The sequence below is a fragment of the Gadus morhua genome, chromosome 21 (assembly GCF_902167405.1).
Source record: "Gadus morhua chromosome 21, gadMor3.0, whole genome shotgun sequence".
Classification (NCBI taxonomy): domain Eukaryota; kingdom Metazoa; phylum Chordata; class Actinopteri; order Gadiformes; family Gadidae; genus Gadus; species Gadus morhua.
The window spans coordinates 4,917,170-4,939,120 of NC_044068.1; the positions used below are offsets into that span (position 1 = coordinate 4,917,170).

The following is a 21,951-nucleotide window of genomic DNA, read 5'->3' on the forward strand; positions in this document are numbered from 1 at the left end:
TGTGTTCTGTAATAACTGAGGGGCAGTGGGGCCCGAAAAGGCCCTCGGGCCTGAGCAGCACATGATCCTCGTCGCCAAGGGAACCGGCGTTTGTTGTTACGACTTCCTAAACCTTCACACAAGCCCTTCATTCATTAGAGATGATTTAGTTAAAGGGAAACGCCGCCGTCCCTTTAAGGCACGTTACTATGAACCGGCTCATATATTGTTTACAAATTGCTGTCGTCGTCGTGCATTAAAAACACTCAGTGGTCGGCGACTGTTGTTGCAAAGGAAAACTGTTATTACAGCGACGAACGTCGGAACGTGCGCAGGAGTTACGCAACACAAATGGATCAAGTTAAGACCGATCTCTTCCATCACATAGAGTGTCATGTAATTACCTGCCTCCGCCTCGTATCGGAATGAGACCTCTCCCTCCTACCGTTGTTGCTGTGCTTTGGAAGCAGTGCATTGTGGGACCACTAGCTTAAGGCTAGCTAACAAACCTAAGTGATCTTGCAGCAGGGGCCAATAGCGTTTAACAGATCCGGAGGCGTGTGTTAAAATGTTAAAGGTCTGGTTTTTAGACCTGTGTGAAAGCACTCTCACAGGGGTCTTAGCAGGGAGGGGGGGGTCTTAGAGGGAGCTGGGTCTGGGGGGGGGGGGGGGGGGTCTTAGAGGGAGGGGGGGTTTAGAGGTAGGAAGCGGGATGGGGGGGCTCTTAGAGGAGCAAGTGGGGGGGTCATGGAGGAGCGGGGGGGATAAGGGGGGGTGGGGGGGGGGTTCTTAAGAGGAAGGAGCAGGATAGGGGGGGTGGGGGGGGTTCTTAACCCTGCGTTCACACCAAAAGATGCATTTGCTGCCCGAACGCGTTGACTTTTGCGGCGCGTCAAATCAAGTTTTGCGGCTCGTCAAACTTTTGACGCGCGTCAAAAGTTGAAATATTTCAACTCGAGCAGCATTTGACGCGCCGCAAAATACGTGAACGCGCCCTTCGCCCGTGCCCGGCAACGGGCACGGGCATGCCGCGCCGCAAATCAGATTTTGACGCGCCGCAAATCAAGTTTTGCTGCCCGTTTTCTCGGCAGCAAATGCTGCGGCAGCAAAGCAGCAACGCGTCTCTACATTCAATTTGAATGGGATCACGACGCGCGTCAACTTTTTGCATCTTTTGGTGTGAACGCAGGGTAAGAGGAAGGAGCAGGATAGGGGGGGTGGGGGGGCCCTACCCACCGGCTCATCTCGTAGAAGAAGCGGTCTGGCTTGGCCATGCGGTCCAGCTCGTGCTTGTGCTCCTCCAGCAGGTCCACGTCGCTCTTCTCTGGGACGAACTTCAGCATCTAGGGGGGGGGGGGGGGGGGGGGGGGGGCAGAGGGGTTAATGATTCACAGGCGTTACCACACACACACACACACACACACACACACACACACGGTTATTTAACGAGATTAAGAAAATAAAACTTAAACCTAAAACAAATTTGTCGTCAATTCGTCTTGGATTAGAATCCCTTTCTTGTTTTGTCAACACGTATCCCTGTACTGTATTCACAGCACGTAAACAAAGCACACCGTAATTCTACAATTGTCCCAATGAAACCCATTTCCATCTCCTTCGTGTTTTTTCAAACCACTGAAAGCCAAACAGATTTTTTTTTTTTTAATCTATTTGCTCGAGGGTGTATTAACTCCTAACGCCATTCTTTCCCCGCGCCGTTGCCCCGTCTGCCCAGTGTCTCATAACAAAGGCCTGCGCGGTGGTGCGTGTGGGCTCAGCCCTCACCTGCTCCAGCATGTCTTTAGGGAGGTCCTCCTGCTCGTCCATGGTGAGGATGGCTCGCTTCATCTCCTCGTTGGACAGCTTCAGCCTGCGGTGGGCAAACACATTTCCCCGTCAAAAAAACAACAAAACCCACCCAAAGAAACCATCTCCTTGGATTACGTGTCACTTCAAGTCTGTTATTTGTCGACCGCCTGAAATCGCCGGGTTTTCAAAGGGCTTCACGGGCAACCTTACCCGACACCACACTAAGCATTTTTTTAAAGGGCGAGGAGGAACAGGTTCGAGGAAAACATCGAGATTCAACACGGGCGCTTCCAGGAGTGGTTAGAAGTGTGATAATCATAGTGCCTTAACGGGCAGACAAATGATGCTAGCATAAATCACACTCGAGTGATGTTGCAACAGCTTCGATATGCTGCAATAAAACTGGTTACCAACATCACAGTAATCAGGAGCATTAGCCGGGAAATGGATTTTAATGAAAGATGCAAAAAGCAGGGGCAACGGTGGGGAGATCCCAATAACTTCTCTGGTGTCCCTTCCGATGTACCAAATACCCAACCGACAGCGACACAGAGCAATACAAGCAACAAAAAGGGTGTTAGAAATCCACAATGGCTTCATAACTAGAGAGACCCTCTTCAGGTTTCCCTCATTGCTTCCTGGTTGTCTGATCAGAATTAGAACATTACACACACTACCATGTCCATAGTCGTCAGTGTTATCTGATCACGTGTGTAACTGCTAATGACAAGGTTTGTACTTTTATTGACTCTATGCACTTTATTTGCACAGTGTCCTTTCGTACCTTGAAAGGCGCTTTTAAAATACAATTGATTATGATGACTGTTGTTGTTTTGTCGAGCCTGTACCTCGAGAGCAGGATGTTGCAGTTCTGCGCCCGGCGGCCGTCGATAATCGACAGCTCCTTGACCTTCTTTGCGGTCCCGATGTCGTCCTCCACGTCTTTCTGCGAGTTACAGATAGGAGGAATTAATACAGGATGGAAGCATGGAACGATCCGTCTCACTCTGAGGCGCGCGTGCGCGCGCGCACACACACACACACACACACACACACACACACACACACACACACACACACACACACACACACACACACACACACACACACACACACACACACACACACACACACACACACACACACACACACACACACACACACTTTTCTCAGTGGAACATTTTGCATGAAGTAAGAATTTTGTAAACTAATTTAAACTAGTCTTCAATAAGGCCCTGCTTATCATCGTTTATCATCGTCTGCAGCGTCAATATACATCTGAACATAACCTGGAGGGGAGAGGGGCTCCTGGATGCCACCAGGGTTAGTCAGGCTGCGGACTTTGGGGATCGAACCCGGCAGCTTCCGAATGGAATCGAGCACCCTACTCGCCCACTACACTCTCGCGCTACAGAACACCAGAGCCCAGGCCCCAGTCATGGACTCTGGTGACCCATGATTTAACTTCGATTGAACAAAAGCCCCTGATTGCATTGTTTTCCCCTCCATTGTTTGTCTACTGCTGTGCCCACAAGCCTACTGTGGACCTACGCATGACCGGACAAAAGCGCCGGTCGATATCTCGACGTCAATGAGAACTCCCTCTGAGGGAGCTAACTTCTGATCATGTCTAATGGTCAACGCTATACACAGACCGCTATACCTATCCAACTGTAATCAGAGGAGTCTCTGCATGTCTGGGTGCTCTTCGATTTGCTCGACAACCGTTCATCCGATCGACTTCACACTTGGCAGGGGTGTTGCTGAGGAGTGGAGGTAGTGCAGTGTCCGGTGTGAAGCCGTTCGGATCAGCGGTTCTCGGCAGAGCTACGATAATCCGTCCTGTACCGGACACGCTACAGTTTTCAGTGGGCGCTACACTAGTGTGTATAAGGGGGAAAGCAAATAGATCAGGATCCCTGACAGAATCTGAAACCCTAGTCACTACACTGCTCTATTCTGCCCCACCATCCTCGTACACGCATACAAGCACACACTCGCACAGACTATTGGGTGATATTTTGTTGTTCTGGACTTGATTTTCAAATCAAATGAAAAAAAAAACCAAACACAACATTTTACAACATACTGTCCCAGACAGAGCAGAAGCAAAACAGTCAAATCGAATACACATTCATCACCACGGGCACAATAGTGGACATGGAAAATGTTCCTCATAATAAATGTGCTTTACACCTCAAAAAACTGTTTTTCTTTGTTTGAAATCTAAAGCTGACATGTGTGGATTGAGGTTAAGTTATCGAGCTACATGCTTCAGAGTTAGGGTTGAAGGTATACTTTGTTTGGTCAGGGGAGGTAAGAAGGGGTCAGACTCCACCCTGCTGGGGCGCCACTGACATAAAACGAGCGCTCACAGGTGAGTTTGCTCGCTGTTAGGCTTCGACAAGATTATTACACGGAGCCCAATTTGGTAATCAAATGAATGAAGTTGATATAAGTCCCTCTTCAAACACAATCTCGCGCCCATGTAATCAAATTCCGGCTGAATGAAAACAGAGTAAAATAAAAAAGGGGGACAGTAAAATCAACTGCCAAGTAGTATACCTTTAACTGGATGAACCTTTAACCTGATTGTCTCGGCTTGTGTGGGGCGTGATGGTGAGGTGGAAGAATCAACGGGCACTCACCTGCTTGTTGTTATTGACCATAAAGAAGTCCTAAAACGCAAGCAAGAAGCAAGGAAGATGTTGGCACTCGTTAGGTCAAAGGTCAAAGCAGAGCAAATCAAAACAGGGCACGCTCAGCATTCAAGTGACAGTCAACAGCTACGGACAGGGAGTAGGGGGTGTCGTCATGGCGACAAAGCGCCGGGGCAGAAGGACAGACTCTGGGTCTGTTGTTGTGGGTGGGTGGGGGGGGGTTGACCTCGGCGCGTGCCTGCGGGCGTTTCTCTCGAGCCGGCGGGCGGTTTTCGACATGCTTGGCGCACGACTCAACACAAACAGAAATGCGGTCGGTCCGGAGAATCCGGTTTCAGCCGGTGTGCTCGCTACTCTTAGCCATGAGACCAACACAGAGAGAGCACCTTCTTAGTAAAGGTGGAGCAGCACAGACATCTGCTTTGGAGCCTGACTCATCAGGGACATCCGCTGTTTCTTAATAGCTTACAGTTATAGCCTGGGTATTAATCCAGGCTTCCTGGCGCGACCTGATTGGCTGTACATGGTCCAATGGATTTAAGGCTCCATAAAGGCCAGAGGACGCCCCATTGGTTTATTTTTTAGATGGAGCCTGAGTTGGTCTGATAGCTGCTCGCTCGCACACACACACACACACACACACACACACACACACACACTATCAAATTCATGAGCAGACTGAAACGCATAGTAAGCAGACACTAGATGCATACAGGGCATTCTCGTCTGGTGGGTCATGCCATACGCGGTACTTTAGTCGCGTCAAACACATCGGTAGGATGGTCAAACCGATGAAAACGACGGGTGGCTTGGTTTGATTACATCACTAATGGAATTAGTGATGATGGACATTAGTGCATGAACCGTTCTATACAATATCGTCCTCTTTTCCTCTCCGTAATACAAATATAATAGTATGTCACTGGCATGCTGCGAGGCAGAAAAACCAAACGGATTTCAAGGTGTCCAAAATGCAAAAAGACATGCAATTATTGAGATTTTCATTTTTTGTGTGTCAATTTAAAAAAAAGCATCGGTGAGGCAGCGTGGATCTGTGTCTCAGGCCCTTTGGAAGCGGCTACACCGGCCCGAAGCAAAGTGTGGCGAGCCCAATTTGTCAGAAGGACCCAGGAGGTGGAGAAGTACACCGTTACACCAGCGGGGGCGGCTGGAGGCTGCGCAGGGCGCTCCCGTGAGCTACCTGCTGTCTCTGGTAGGCGGAGAAGGTCTTCTCGATGTCCATCAGGTCCAGCACCTTGAAGACCTTGGCGTCGTCCACGTCCATCCAAACCGTGCCCTCCAGCTTATTCTGTTGGGGACAGGAGGAGGGGGAGACGATCAGAGCAGCCGCGGTGATGATGGGGGCACCCCAGGTCGCCTCACAACACCGTGAACTTGGGACGTTAGCTAGGATAAACGGACTGCATTTTTTATCGCGCTTTTCTAACCAGTGGCCACTCAAACATTTTACAATAGTGCCCAACATTCGTCCATTCATGCACAGATTCACAGACCGACTGTGGTGTCAACCATGCAAGGCGACAGCCGTCGGGAGCCGTGAGGGTTAGGCGTCTTGCTTTTAGGGTCGCCTCGACACTCTCTATCCCCCGGCCAGGAGGAGCCGGGGGATTGAACCAGCAACCTTCCAGTTACCAGCCAACCCGCTCTACCTCCTGAGCCACATGAAACAAGATAGACGGATGGACGAAGTAAGAAACGGTAAAGGGCAGGAGGAGACGGAGACACAACTACTCTTTACTGACGAGGAACTGCACTAAAGTACTCAGTGAGATAGTTTTTGCTTTGGATACAGTATATCTATTCTTTAATGAAGGAATAATGGCTTTGTACTCTGACTAGGCTACTGTCGGGTGGAATGTTCTTTTCTGCTCAGCGGGCCGTTTAGTATTGGATTTTAATATTGGATTGTTCTTAACAAATAGAGAGCGAGTGCGACTAAGCCATTTTACCACCAGGTGTGGGAGGGATTAGTGATTACATGCCATTTTAAAATTGGCCCCTGCCCTGGCCCTTAAGCTGTGTTCCCAACGCAGGACCTTTCCCCAGGGTCAAGGATGAACCCTAGAGATACTCTGATCGCTTCCATTGCAGGAACATTACCCAGGGTCAAGGAAGAACCCTGGAGGAACTTTTGGTTTCCACTACAGGAACTTTCTCACGGGTCAAGGAAGAATCCTGGAGGAACTCCGAGCGTATCCATTGCAAGAATTTTCTCTAGGGTCAAGTAACTTTTGAAGGAACTCTGTGTGTTTCCACTGCAGGGAAGGGTCAAGGAACCTTTGAAGGAACTCTGTGTGTTTCCACTGCAGGAACTTTCTCCAGGAACAAGGAAACTTTGGAGGACCTCTGTGCGTTTCCACTCTAGAAACCCTCCCGAGGAACAAGGAACCTTTGAAGGACCTCTGTGCGTTTTCACTGCAGGAACTTTCTCTAGGGTCAAGGAACCTTTGAAGGACCTCACCAAAGGACCTTTCTCTAAGGTCAGCTCTGTGCGTTTTCACTGCAGGAACTTTCTCTAGGGTCAAGGAACCTTTGAAGGACCTCACCAAAGGACCTTTCTCTAAGGTCAACTCTGTGCGTTTTCACTGCAGGAACTTTCTCTAGGGTCAAGGAACCTTTGAAGGAACTCTGTGTTTTCACCAGAGGACTTTTCTCTAGGGTCAAGGAACCTTTGGAGGAACTTTAAAACACGTATCTCGCTCCACTCCTCCTCACCTCGGCCAGCTTGTTCCAGTTGAACGACTTGAGGGCGTTGGAGGGCTGGGGGACGTTCTTCTTCTTCATGGAGGGCCCGACGGGGGCGCCGGGGGGAGGGGGGATCCCGAACCCAGGCAGGCCCGGGGGAGGGGGGGGTCCGCCGGGCGGGGGAGGTGGGGGAGGGGGCGGGGGCATCATTCCCCCCGGGGGCGGCGGGGGCGGAGGGGGCATCCCGAAGCCGGTCGCAGGGAGTGGAGACAGGGGGCCCCCTGGGGGCCCCGGGGGAAGTGGGGGCCCGCCCGGGACCATGGTGGCCTGCCTCTGAGGGGAACAAAACACAACACGCCGATGAATACAACTTGATATTCAGCCCCAAATATTTATACTGCTCTTATCGTGTAGATCGAAATGTTTACCGAGTGTTTTCTGCAGTATTGTTTATATCTTAAATAAATACTGACATATTTATTTACATTTTAAACTCTACTACTGTCCTGCACTTCCTGCCGTGAATACGTTTCCTATCTGAGATCGAAGAATCAGCATCTTAACTGACCAAACAAACAAAAAGACATTCATGACCAGGCTTCTGTGTATTATAACAGGGCCAACGCTAACCACATTAAAAAACACCCTGCGGTCATGACCAGGACTCCCATGAGATAGTGCTCTTACCGACTCACTGACATGTCATGTGGTTCAAATCTGTAGACAAACTGAAATATGATACCAGTAATGAGAACACAGTATGTGTTAGCATCATATCTTTGGTTGCATATTTGTAAATAGTTTACGTACCAATTGCTACTACTATTTATTCATTTAGTAGAAACTTTGATCAGAACCTTTTCTGTTAAGCTCTGGAGCTAAGAAAGGGGGCTACGGTGTCTTTGGTCAAGGGTGCCTCCCGTTAGAATGGGGCACATTGGGGTTCAAAACCACAACTCTGCGTCCCCTTTCATCACTGACACCCACGACTACCCCCCCCTGTCCTCTCACCCACCCCCACCCTCCTCCTTCCCTTCCTTTTAATCATTCTATGTAACCTCAACAGGTCGCTTAACAGCGATTGGCCGAAAGCGCCGCTGCGTCGACATAGGGGAGCGGTGATTGGCTGAGAGGTGGCGGCGGTGGGCGGGACGTACGGTGCTGAGCTGGTGCAGCCGATTGGTCAGCTCGGCCACCTGCTGCTTGACGTTCTTGTGCTCGCTGCTCTCCTTCTCCAGCTTCTCCTTCATCTTGTTCAGCGTCTGCATCATGTCCTCCTTCTCCTGCGTCTTGGCGTCGCACTCGCGCTCCTTCTTGTCGAACTTCTGCTGCAGCTCGTGGTGCTCTGAGGGGGGGGGGCATCGGTTAAACAGGGGCGTGTCGCGATGGATTAGAGAGCTCTTAGGGGGGCCAAGTGGTGAATCAAACGCACCTTTCCTCATGGTCTCCGCCTGCTCCTTCCACTGTTTCACCTCGTTCTCGTTCACCAGCCTGGAAAGCGGACGAGAAATACCCGTCAAAAAATAATAATTGTGTCGATTAATAAATCATAGATCTCGGGAATGATGTCCGGAGAAACATCCCTGAAAGCCGATGGGAGTCGTTTTACAAACCTCATGTTTCCTCGTTTGCTCTCTGTGTCTTTTTCATTTGTTTATTTCGGGTGTCTTAAAATCCATAACACTTTGCGGGTTATCATTCTGATCGATACAGCTGTACGATTTATATTTGTTTACTTCCTCCATGGAGGTAAAGAGCACGCTATTCCCAATGACTTTCTGATTTGTATAGAACAACAACAACAACTCAACAACATGGTGGGAAACTGTCCGTAAGCCTCATGCAATCATCTTTGGCCACGTACTGGTTCCCAGTGAGGTATGCTGGTCTTAGTGGTCAGTGTAATATATCATTCAGGTATATGTTGAGGAGGGGGTCACTGGGAGTACTGGTCAGTCTAATATATCATTCAGGTATAGTTTGAGGAGGGGGTCACTGTGAGCACTGGTCTTAGTGGTCAGGGTGATAGATCGGTCAGGTATATGGTGAGGAGGGGGTCACGGTGGGAGTCACTCACATCCGGACCACGTTCTTCACGTTAAAGTTCTCCAGGGGCGTGCTGTCGGGGTCGTGACCTTTGTCGTTCTGCAACACCATCTGCTGGACGATCCGGTCGAGCAGCAGCCAGTACTGCACCGTGTTCCCACTCCTCTTATCTGAGAGGGGGGGGGGGAGCGAGCGAGCGAGTGAGCGAGCGAGAGAGAGAGAGACAGAGAGACAGACAGACAGACAGACAGACAAAGAAAGCAAATGAAAAAGGAAAAGGGTAGAGAAAAAAGAACAGGCAGTTGAATAACTAAAAAAATATCAAATATAGTATAACTATTATTTTTTTACTTCAAAATTAAATTGTGGCCATTATTTGCCATAACTATTTCCTGAGTGGTCATGTGATGTATAATTGCCAGCCAACCAGGCGCGAGCCCTCGGTGCCTCTCAGCCACTCACGGGGCATCAGGAGGCAGTGGTGCAGCACCGACATGAAGTGCGGGTGTGCCTCCGTGTGGTTCATCCTCTTGCGGATCAGGTCGAACACCTGGGTGGCACTCTTGGTGTCTATGTGAACCTGGAGAGGAGGGGGGGGGGGGGGGAGGAAGCACCGGTCAGTTGGTTGGAACAGTTAGGTAGAACGGGGGGGGGGGGGGGTATGTGGGGATGAGGGAACGTAAGCATACCGACTCAAACCGCTTGGCGAGGGCTAGCTCATCGTCGTTCCGCAGCATCTCGAAGTAGTCCAAATGCCTGACAACATAACATGCAATCGGTGAGCCACAGTTTTTGTATCACACCATCACAACGTTAGCATTGGGTTGGCAAGCGACATGCTAAGCGGCTAGCATCATATCCAGACGTTAGCATTACAGGTCAGGTCCATTTCTATTGATCTGAATCACAGTCTCAATTTAACTAGACCACTGGGTACTGTGGCATTTAATGTACGCACTTATTGTATGTTGTACGTCCGTGCACTTAAAAATAGTAATAGCATTGTGTTGCATCTTCTGGCTATTTTTTGTTGTGCACAGTGAATGGATTAACATCTTTTCTAACGACTACGATATATTGCTGTTTCTCTTCCTTCTGACAAATGTACTTTTTTACTTTTTTTTTTTTCTTTTGAAAGCAAGCGCCTTCTAAACGCCAAAAAATGTAAATGTCACAAAAGGGACAGGAAAGTGTATTCTTTAATGTAGTCGTTAGGGTGTTGGAATGCAGTTCCCTGGGTTCCAGTCTACCTGAAGGCCTCTTTGAGTGAGACACCCTTAAACCTGCTTCTTAATAATATCCCTCTGAAACCACTGTTTGTCTCCATGGATAAACCTTTAAAAGCTAAACGACTACAGAGTCAAATAGTAAATAGTAGAAGCGGCGCACAACTGCGATGCCGTGACACGTCGGTCGGGCAAATCAACAAAGGAAACCAAAAGCCAACAACAGCCATTGATATCCAGGATGTTGACGATTTGCTCGCTCGGTGTCACGGAAAACACCGCCTATCTACAGAGGGGCTGAGCGAGAGAATCGTCAGCAGAAGGCCCACTTCCCCCCTCAGGTAGGTTCGTCAGACCTCAAACCCGACCACATCAAGGCCATGAAACCCTCGCCGCCCACGGTGCCGGGGCCATTACACCCCCATCCCGGGCCGGAGGCCACGCCCAGGCCCCCACTCAGTTTTGCGACAACAACACCACAACACCAACCCTCTCCTCTGATAACACAAAGGGCCCTCGGGAGCCCCGCATCTGGTATTGTGCTGCACTGGCACCCACATGAAAGTGCGCGAAGGAAACGAGGAGAGGAAAAATAAAATGGCCGCAGTGGCAAATGTCTGGAGGCTGCAGGATTTGGTCGTTCGGAGTAGGGCAGGGTGACTCAACGACAAGGCACAATAATAACTCTACCCTGTTTTTATCATTTAATTATTATATCAAGTCGTTTTGAAACTTGGATCTACACCAGGCTTCACTATGTGAAAAATAACAGTTATAATCAAACAATTTAATTCAATTTGAGTTAAATTAAAGTTGATACAAAAAAAGACATGTAACTCTTATTCAGAGTGAAGTAACTCTCAATAACTCTGTCCCGCCAAAAAGGCCATATTTTTTCCTATGATTCTGATTTTTTTATGACATTTTGGGGATTTTTCCACAGATCCGATACAGACTAAAGGGCGCCTTTGTTACAAGCCTACAGAGCAGAGAAGGCGTTGAACCCTACCGGTCTAGCGTCGCGTTCTCGTGCAGGCGTAGCTTATCGATGATGGGCTGGATGCCCAGCATCAGGAACTCGTAGCGCAGGTGGATGCGGAACTCCAAGCTCGTCTGAAAACAAATCCACAACAGACCGATAAGTACTGTGCATAAGATAAGATAGATAGAAACTTCATTTCATTCCATGCATGAAAAATTCACTTATTACAGCACCCCATAGAATACAAAAAAGGTGCAATAATAAAAGAAAGAAAGTTATATTATGTCCACGCCTAAGGGTTACAAAACAGAATAAATAGTTAACATGTACAGGGGAAGGTGCACATAAACAATATCATTGTAAGCAGACGGATATGATTGGACCAGTAGTGTGCGGACACTGGTCCGTACCTCTCCAGCTCCCTGACTCAGCACGGCGTTGATGAAGGACATGACCGCCGTCTTCATGTTCACCTCCTCCCGGTAGCGGCCCGTACTCCGGTCCAGGTCGTTCAGTAATGTCTGCAGGGGTCAAAACGTTCACGTGGTGAGTTGGTCGGCCGTCGTTAAGCAGCGGATCAGAATTCAATTAACTGCCTGGTTGGTTGAATCACCGATCGCTTAGTAATGTCTGAGGAGTCACGACCACTGTAAAATGAGAATTCTGTTTTCACTCATTCACATTTCTCTAACTGCCATTTGTTGATTATGCCTTTTCCATGATCCCCTTTGGGGAGGTCAAGGGTCAAAGGCTCCAACTGATAAGGCCCCGCTATGTCTCGCTACTCCCATTGAGTTTCTTAGGGGTTATGGTAGGGCTCTGGGTGTTGAGGATCCAAAAATATACATAAGAAATACCGATACACAGCAGGTACAGACCCAGGTGGCTTCGTTTGTTTGCGTGCTGTCTTTGGCATTAGAGTTGTTTCCGTTCAATATGCTTTGTTTACTAGTATATTGCAGCCGTGATTGCCTCGCTTTGGGAAGCTTGATCCATCGATGTTTAAAATACACGGTGGAGAAATGAGTTAATCCGATAAAAAGTCCGCCTTCTCACCTGGAAGCGCGTCCGCTCGCAGGCGAAGCGTTGGTAGTGCTGCATGGCCTCCAGGATCTTCTTGTGCCCCCCGGGCACCAGACACACGGCGCCCATGATCTCCAGCACCGCCACCTTGGTCTTGACGTTCTCCGTGGCCAGGCTCTGGGCGATGATGTTGATGCTCTCCGAGTGCGAGAGCACGTGGGCGCGGCCCTGAGAGTTGTTCATCAGGGCCTTGACGCAGCCGATGAGCGAGGTGTGGATCTGCGACTCGGTGGTCTCGTGGTCCATGCTCTTCAGGAAGTTGAGGATGCAGGTGAGGCCGTCCACGTCGATGAAGCGCGTCACGAACCTGGTGGTGGGGGAGGGAGGGAGGGAGAGAGGAGGAAGAGGGGGGAAGGGCGTTTTGTTGAAGTGTTGAAAAACAATGGACGAAATATGGGAACTCTGAACATGTTGGAATGGAGGGACAACTGTTGAGATGGAAACAGTGTTTTAAAAAGGTCCCATTTTGTACCACCAGCTGTGAGTGGGATTAGCCATTACGAGCCGTTTTGAAAATCGGCCTCTTCCCATGTTTTGGTGACATCACAAGTGGGCGTGTCCACCTGGATGTATGACGGATAGATGAGCAACGTTTGCTACATTCCCCTGGGAAGGCTGGGAGACTGATCTATCAGCACACAATCTAGGTGGAAACGCCCACTTGTGTTGTCACTGTGTTGTCACGCAGATTTTCAAAACGGCTAATAACACTCACACCTGGTGTGAGTAGTGTGGAAATGGTCTTTCTTGAGAGTCCTGTGAATTAAAAGTCTTTTAAAAGGTGAACCGTCACAAGAGAGTGAAATATGATAGAGATATTTTTCTTTCCTCATTTGACCTTTCAGTTTCCTTTTCAAAGTGTACGAATTCAATTAAAATGTAATTAAAACATTAGAGTTGAGGCTTAAAAATGCTTAGGAATTCAGCACTCCTTTGGGTCATAACAGAGTGAGTGAGTGAGTGAGTGAGTGAGTGAGTGAGTGAGTGAGTGAGTGAGTGAGTGAGTGAGTGAGCGAGCGAGCAGGTCTCTACACCCACCTCATGGGTTGCGTCCGCAGCGCTGTCTTCAGGCTCTCTATGGTCTTGTTCCTCTCCTCCTCATCCTCCTTCTCCAGCGCCAGGAGAGTCTTCCTCTGTTTGGGCCCAAAAAAACGTCATCAACCCTCTGACAAGACCCAGAACCCAGCCGGTAATGTCTTGATCAAGCTTTTATTCCACATAATTGCTACAAGTTTGAATACCTTGAGATAGACCAAAGTCCTGTAATATTATGGCACTTGGTTCTATGAACATCCTTACTGTACCGACAGATGCATCGTTTCTCCGTCTTCTGATAAATGTACTTATTGTAAGTTATTTTGGATAAAAGCGTCTGCTAAATATACATATAAATGTATTATATAAATCATTTTTCATTGCATATTCTTTTTAAAAATGTGTACATATCTGTCGACTGTCCTGGAACGCCGCTGCGGGGACAGGCCATATGGGATCCATAAAGTTTATTCGTGTTTATGTAACGGTGCAGGGAGAGTGACCCACTTCCATCAGTCTCCAGAGTACAGTACAAACGTCCGCATTTCATAACCGAGAAAAAAAAACCAGAGGGCCGGCCTTCCTCTCGCAGCGCTGCTAATCATAGACTGACGGGTCAGTCAACCAAAACTTTATTCACAAAGGTCAGCACACAAAAAAAAGGAAAAATCAAATATGGGAAGGAAAACAATGGCGGACTCGAGCTTGGCCTCGCTTCAGGAACGCACATCGACAAGTTCCAGTGCGGAACGTCACGGGTTCCACGGCGGAGAACAACCACGCTCAGTGCGATAAAAATAAAAAATCGTTAACTTCTCGCATGTTGCTGCGACACCGAGCGAAGATAAAATTACACAAAAACCCAAAACAGAGCCCCGCTTGTTTGAAACATGCGAGGCGAACGGGTCTTTTGATCGACTGAGACGGCTCTAAACGCTGTGCAGGCCGCATCACGTCATGTATTAGTTCAGTCCTCTCCCCGGCGTGGTTTGGACACACAAGAGCGGCTCTGTGATAACAGCGAGGGCCTGTGGCGGATCTCTGTGGCCGCCGGGATCACGCTCCCCGTGTGCAAATCAAAAGGCTGTTCTTTCAGGGATTTAGTCCACGAAGAACCCTCTTTCGTTGGCTCCTGCTGCCCGTGTTATAATTACATGAATCTTTCCCAATTAGTGGAATTGGAAAATTTGAGTTCTGCCGCACCGTTTGTAATAGTGCCAGAAAGGGATAATTGCAATATCATTTTTTCACTCCTCCGGAGAGTATCCCAGTGCATTATCTTGGTTTTAAAAGGATTCGTTCAGCCAAGGTTGAATAGTTTGAGTTCCAAAGGATTCATTCATCACAAGTGTGTTCTAGTCTATGCTTGTGTGCTATTTTGGTTTCAAAAGGATCATTCATCCAAAGTGTCTCCTAGTGTATTATTTTGGTTTCAACAGGGTTCACTCATCACAAGTGGGTTCCTCTGGTGTATGCTTTGGTTTCAAAAGGATTTATTTGTCCAAAGTGTCTTCTTTTGGCCCAAAAAGGCCTCAGTGTGTTATACTGTATTCTAGTATATTCCACTGTCTTCTATTAGCCCCAAAAGAAGACAGTGACCCAAAAGTGTGTTGTAGTGTATAGTGTAGTGTATGCTTGTATCCTCAGGACTCACGGCTGCCATGGAATTGAGCTGATCGATGTAGTACTCTGGCCAACTGGTCGCGCCGTTATTCTCCTCTTGTTCCTGAAACCCAAGAGATGGACACACGGTTAGGTTGTTGTGCTACCGCTATGGTTTTCAATAATGGCACATGACCAAGAGCTCTGCAAGTAAACTGTAATGGACTTGACTCGGTCACCCATCCCATTGAGGACTTCGTACTAGGTCCTTGATAATAGTAATAAGAAAATGCTTATTGATCTCACAGAAATGAAATGATGAATCAAGGAAGATGTTAGAGCGGGAAACATCTTCAAAACAAAACATGCCAAAAATAATATAATTTAGTTAATGAAAAAGGGGGGGGGGGCAAACGCTTTTGGGATAATGCATAACAATGCATCGATACGACCTAATGCACGGGTCACATGATCTGAATGATCTAATCGAGGGGAAGGAGAGCACCGGGAAAGGGGAGCACTTGTCATGCAGGAAACAGAGATCCATCGCCACTTCTGCGCTGAAAGTTTACTCTGACAACTCTTGAAACATCACTTCTGGGCCCCGATAAATGACTTTGACCAATCAAAGAGAAGAAAACTCAAAGCATCATCTGCATAGAGACATGTGGGGCCCCCACACGAGACACGAGTGACAGGGAGGGCCGAGGGGCCCCCCCGCTGTATAAATAGTCGGATGTCAGATGAATTGGAGCAGCGAAGGTAAAGTAGGCCGACACAGATAGAAGCGGCCCGTTCGGGCTCCAGCTTCCCTCGACTCATCGAGGACAGAGTCAGACGGAGAGAAATATGGTGTTTCGTGGTCGCTCCAGCAGGAGCGACCACGAAACACCATATTTGTGTCCTCCTGCTCCAGCAGGAGGACACAAATTCAGTCCGAGATGTGTCCTCCTGCTCCAGCAGGAGGACACATTGACGTTCAAACATTGACGGCTTTGAACGTCAATGTGTCCGATCGCGGTTCAAACCGCGGGTTCGATAGGGCTCGTGCACTGCCCCGCCAAATATCTATATTTTTTCGATTTAATTCAGGTTAATTTAGCAGACGCTTGTATCCAAAGCGAACGACAACCATTCATACACACATTCACGGTGGCTGCAGCCATCCAAGGCGCCAGCCAGCTCGCCTGGAGCTGTCAGGGGTTCGGTGTCTTGCTCATGGAGACCTTGACACTAGGAGGACCCCCAACACCCACACCCAACTAGGAGGAGCTGGGGGTCGTACTAGCAACCTTCCGGTTATAAGTCAAGACACTCTACCTCCTGAGCTAAGCCAATCCCTAAAATAGCAACAAAACAAATCCTTGAAACATTGTATTGCTAATATACCGGCCCCCACTACAGAACCCTGGTCCCATTAAGCCCAACAAGCCGTGACCATCAAAAACTAATTGGGCAGCGGTTATGGTAGCAGGCCTGTGGAGGCTTGGCAGAGAGGGGGGCGGCTGGGAACTCAAAGGCTTGGCTGGCCGCTCTCCCTCCTAGATCTCACACTGACAGGGAGGATGGGATCTCACACACACACACACACACACACACACACACACACACACACACACACACACACACACACAGTTGAACTTTGGAGCGGGTTCAAGTTTTTTTTTGCGTGAAGGGGGAGGCAGGATGGATCAAAGGGACGGTGAAGGGGCTTTTATTGTGAAAAACGAGTGAATCACTTGGTCACACTCGGGGAAGTCAGGGGGCCTTGAACCTGGCCGATCGGCCGACCGCTTCACGGGGGCTTAAGGCAAAGAAAAAAGTAACCGATATGCGTGGCGGTCCCTTTACCCTCAGATCTCTCAGACGTAAAGATGGGAGAGGAGATACTGCTGGCTTGACCTTATATGGAGCACAGGAAGCCATCCCCAGAGAGCCAGGAAGGGAAAAGGTAAGTTAAAGTAGAATGAGGCCAGTCGACCGCAGGCTTTGAGAGGGGCCTCGTTCAAACACCAGCGACGGGCATCGCAGAAAGAGAGACACAGAGAGAGAGACACAGAGAGAGAGAGAGAGACAGAGAGACAGAGAGAGAGAGAGAGAGAGAGAGACACAGAGACACAGAGAGAGAGAGAGAGAGAACAGAGACGGAAAGAGAAAGAGCAGAGAGCCCGAGAGAGGAGAGACAGACAGACAGATCCACCAGCGCGGGCGGCTGCCCTGTGCACCCAGCTCTGACGTTGCGGTTGTCCTTAAGGACAGAGCCCCCCGCCTCCCCCTGTCTGCACCGACCCGCCCGCCTCTTGGCAGGAGGGGAAGGCGTCGATAAGAGATCAACTACCGGGCGAAGGCAGCCAGCTTCATCACTCTGGGGCTCGGACAGCCTGGGAATGACAGCCGACCGGACTGCCCCCCCGTCCTCCCCCCCATCCTCCTCTGACTCCCCCCCCCTCCCCTCCCCCCCTCCCCCTTATGGGCCCTCGGTCCTCGCCTACAAAAGCTGCACCTGTGGACGGAGAGCGGTCCCATCCCGTCCTGTTTGTGTAGGACAACCCAACGCTTCCCTGCTCCTCCTCCATCAACACACACACACACACACACACACACACACACACACACACACACACACACACACACACACACACACACACACACACACACACACACACACACACACACACACACACACACACACACACACACACACAGGGAGCCGTGCCAGCGCCTCTCTCCGGCCGGGCCGGCTGCCGACTCAGCACTATTAATCTACTCCCCCCCCCCCCCCCCCGCCCCCCGACCCACATCCACATCCCTACCCAGCCCTCCCCCCGCCCCCCAGCCTTCCACACCGCACGCAAGACAGTAATACAGTCATCATCCCTGTCCCAGAACCAGGAGCAAGGAACGAGCATGCGAGCACCCAACCCCAAACCTACAAGAACCAACGCTGCACGCCGACTGCGTCTCTCGTCCGATACGAGCCAAAACCCCAGGCGAGCCAAAACCCGAGATGAACCCGGCGAGAGCCAGTGCCCAGGGGCGACCAATACCTCAGCACAGGATTAAAGCATTGAACTATTTTCTATGGAAACTTTGTTTTGCCCTTCCCTTGACTGCAAAGAAGCCGGCCGTTATAATTGGGACGCTTCTCTGCTCTTGGTCGCATTCCACGTCCGGACGAACACACACACACACAAACAATCACACACACATTCCCCTCAAACACACATCCATCTCCGCTCTGCTGACACACAGCTGGCTGTAGCCTGCAGGCTGCTAGTCTGGTCTTACCGGGTACAGTATGTTAAGCATGATGGTATTTTAAACAGTGTGTGGGGGTTTCAAAGGATCAGGTTTGGATGTTAACATGAACGTTTACATAGAGGAAGGAGAGGGTATTTAAAGGGGGGCTGGGTATGAGAGACAGGTAAGCAGGTTTAATAGCGTAGTTAAGTTGCAGGATGTCAGTGTCCTGGGGTAAACGGGACCGCAGAGATGTGTTTCGTGCGTCAACAGAACTCACCGGATTGCGCCTCATTTTTATAGCGTTTCTAAAATTTGTACCGCGCTACCATTTAGGTGAATTATCACAGATCGTATCGCTAAATTAATACACATGTTCGCGAACCGCCCGGAAGGCAACAAACACCCAAAACGACAAACTAAACTAAATAAACGCTAACACATTGTCCGACAGCTGCTTTCTCCGGTGCCTCCGAGGTGAAAGGATCGCCGTGAATCATGCTCATTCCTCCGACCTCGACGACTCCGTCCCCACCGCCCCTTGCCCTGACCACCCTCGTCTTTACGACCGGACGGACGGACGGACGGACACGTCCACACACGATACGTGAGCTGGCGCAGGTCGAGCCCAGAGCAGGATATCCTGCAGGCTGGATGCATGGCTATCAGCTCCAAGGCCTGGGGAGCCGCGGCTGCCAATGAAACGCAGTAAAACCCAAACACAAAAAGACAAACGGGGGATGGGAGGGGTTTTAAACGTCAACTGGGTGGCAAACGGCTCTGATCTCGAAGTGGTGAGTGACTCATGCAACATTTAAAAAAAAGAGTTAAAAACTCGTTTTTTTTTTTTAGGTTTGGGTGGTTTTCACCCCGGGAGGAAATGAAGAGATTCTCTGGGTGCTCTTTGTAAGCCGGGACCCTAACCCGAGTAACGACTTGTTTTTCCTCCGTCGTATAAAAATGGTAAAAACGAGGAACTGGTCACCACACTTCATTTGGGACCTGCTGTAGATTATGACGACGAGTACTAAGGGATACGGTTAGCGCTGACTGAACTTCCTGTCCAACTGAATCACCGAGGTCTGACCTCAGCTGCTCCACAAGCTTTTGTCGTCTTCTGTGGCGTGTGTATTGTTCTCAGACAGCGTTTTACCATTGAGAATTAGTTGTAGCTACAGCAATCAAATACAGTGCATATATTCTCATCATTTCTCATCCGATTCCCGGAGAACGTTCGAGGCGTGTTCGACGTCAATGAGCCCACAAGCTCTTGAGAGCTAGGAAGATAACTGGATTGAAATTGTAAAACTGCTTGCCAGAGGTTTCCCTACAGTGGATGATGGAGCAGTGGTCAAGTAATGGGCCTGTTTGAAGCTGCATGTTGCACAGGGTATTCTTCAAGGGGATTAGCAGAAAAAAAAAAGCATACTTTTATAAGTCCTCAATTCCAATGTCCATCTGTTATCACAGAAACTATCGGGGGGGGGCCCTTATGCTGCCGTCAGTCTGTCGCTGGCCCCCACCGGGCCCCCAGTCGAGAAAGACCCCCGGCCACATGTCTGTACAGCCTTTCCGGGGGTTACCCCGTCTTTGTTTGCTTATTTGCTCAGAAGCCGGCTAACGATTTTCGTCTGTGCAAATCTCCATAATGAGAGTTAATTCTCCCCTGGCCAACTGCCAGAAACGCCGGACCGGCGCTGCCGTTCACGGACGCCAACGGCAACATCTGTGGCCGTTTTACATGCAAACGTTGTGTACCTGTAAACACATGGCCTAATTACAGCAACAGAGCGGCCATATTGGGCGGGGCATCTGTCTTTATGGGTTTGGTTAATGTCAGGGGTGGAGAGGCGTCGTGTGAGTGACGTTAACGAGAGGTTAACAGGGGTCCAGCCATCGGACTGTGTTATAGCAGAGCTGGGGGGGGGGGGAACCAACAACTGAAAAGGGGCGGAGTTACGTCTTGTTTCCTGGTTTGTTTGCAGAATATCGAACCGGTGACAAACTAATATGCGGGATTGGACGAAGCTTGAAGAGGTGAATTTTTTACACGACAATCACGCACACATATCCCGCCTCCCTCAACATGATTGGTCGAAACAAATATGACGCGAAATAAAATCAATCCCCCCTCCCCTTCACACAGGTTTGAGCTCTTCTGCTGCAGATTTATGAGGATTCATTTAAGTCTGATTTGGGGGACTGTTAGGGTTAGGAGATGGTAACAAACAGCACCTTACCTTTTTCTTGCTGCAGTAGATCTGCCATTTCTTCTCGGCTGGGAGGGCAAACATGGCCTCCCTGTGTTTCTCGCTGAGGTCGAGTTCATCCTAGCAACGCACAGAGAACGAACAGCGAATGTCAATTATTTAACTTTATTGATATTGAGCAATCTGTACAAAACGCTAAAACAAACTCAACAAAATTAGAAAAACCTAACGAAATTAGCTAAATAAACAAAATAAGAATACTAAATAAACAAAATAAAGAATCTGATTAACGGTAAAGGGCATATGAGGACATGACAATGCCAAATAGAAAAGGAGGAAATGAAAGCGACTAGGAGAGATAAATGGGTAGAAACAACTTTCATAATACTTCCACCACCTTCAAACCAGTTTACTGTTCGCACAGGATGGCATTCAGTGTGATACCCAAAACTAGGCCAGTAAGAAAAATGCTAAAATGAGTATCATGCACAAGATGTCAATCATCCAGCCACAGAGCTGACAGTGACATCAACCAGATGGGGCGCATTGTACAGGAATACTCTCGTCTTTGAGGTTGTTTTTGGTGCGCAGGCCATGGTCCTGAAGTGACAGTTACAGACCTCTGTTTTCAGTTACACAAGCTTTTTATATACATGTACACGTGTGTGGTGTGTGTATACGTGTGCGTTGTTTGTGCGTGTGTCTCTGTCTGTGTGCGTGTGTCTCTGTGCGTGTGCGTGTGTCTCTGTGCGTGTGCGTGTGTCTCTGTGCGTGTGTCGCTGTGCGTGTGCGTGTGTCTCTGTGCGTGTGTTTGTGTCTCTGTGCGTGTGTCTCTGTGCGTGTGCGTGTGTCTCTGTGCGTGTCTCTGTGAATGTGCGTATGTCTCTGTGAATGTGCGTGTGTCTCTGTGCGTGTGTCTCTGTGCGTGTGTGTGTGTCTCTGTGCGTGTGCGTGTGTCTCTGTAAATGTGAGTTTGTGTCTCTGTGTGTGTCTACATCGAGGGGGGCTACCATGACGACCGATCAGATATTTACTGGTTGTTTGACGGGCGAGTCATCGGGCGAGAGAATAAAAAGAGAGAGAGAAGGGTTTCTCCTCGGGACATGTGGCAACACACATGTGGCAGCACGGCTGTGCGTCACAATCCACAACAGATCGTATGCTGGGGCTCAGTAAAGGGTGCTGTCAGGACCCACTAACGGGGAACGGATAAGGCACACACACACACACACACACACACACACACACACACACACACACACACACACACACACACACACACACACACACACACACACACACACACACACACACACACACACACACACACACACACACACACACTCGGGGTTCCTTGATTCAGGTTGGGGTAT

At 49.3% G+C, this 21,951-nt stretch overlaps 1 protein-coding gene across 3 annotated transcripts in view; it reads right to left on the minus strand.

Annotated features, from left to right (window-relative positions):
- daam1b (dishevelled associated activator of morphogenesis 1b) overlaps positions 1-21,951 on the minus strand; it is a 57,195-nt gene that overhangs the window by 7,596 nt on the left and 27,648 nt on the right. For 2 of the 3 annotated variants that reach the window (XM_030344561.1, XM_030344560.1), the window contains exons 3-19: positions 20,609-20,698; positions 15,181-15,252; positions 13,530-13,624; positions 12,465-12,798; positions 11,819-11,929; positions 11,436-11,539; positions 9,890-9,956; positions 9,663-9,780; positions 9,232-9,370; positions 8,587-8,645; positions 8,312-8,499; positions 7,185-7,487; positions 5,650-5,757; positions 4,437-4,466; positions 2,637-2,734; positions 1,765-1,849; positions 1,216-1,322 (exon numbers count right to left, since the gene is read on the minus strand). In XM_030344561.1, coding sequence (XP_030200421.1) covers positions 1,216-1,322; positions 1,765-1,849; positions 2,637-2,734; positions 4,437-4,466; positions 5,650-5,757; positions 7,185-7,487; positions 8,312-8,499; positions 8,587-8,645; positions 9,232-9,370; positions 9,663-9,780; positions 9,890-9,956; positions 11,436-11,539; positions 11,819-11,929; positions 12,465-12,798; positions 13,530-13,624; positions 15,181-15,252; positions 20,609-20,698 — 2,108 coding nt within the window. The remainder of the gene's footprint in view (positions 1-1,215; positions 1,323-1,764; positions 1,850-2,636; positions 2,735-4,436; positions 4,467-5,649; positions 5,758-7,184; positions 7,488-8,311; positions 8,500-8,586; positions 8,646-9,231; positions 9,371-9,662; positions 9,781-9,889; positions 9,957-11,435; positions 11,540-11,818; positions 11,930-12,464; positions 12,799-13,529; positions 13,625-15,180; positions 15,253-20,608; positions 20,699-21,951) is intronic. The other variant, XM_030344562.1, reaches the window with a different exon arrangement.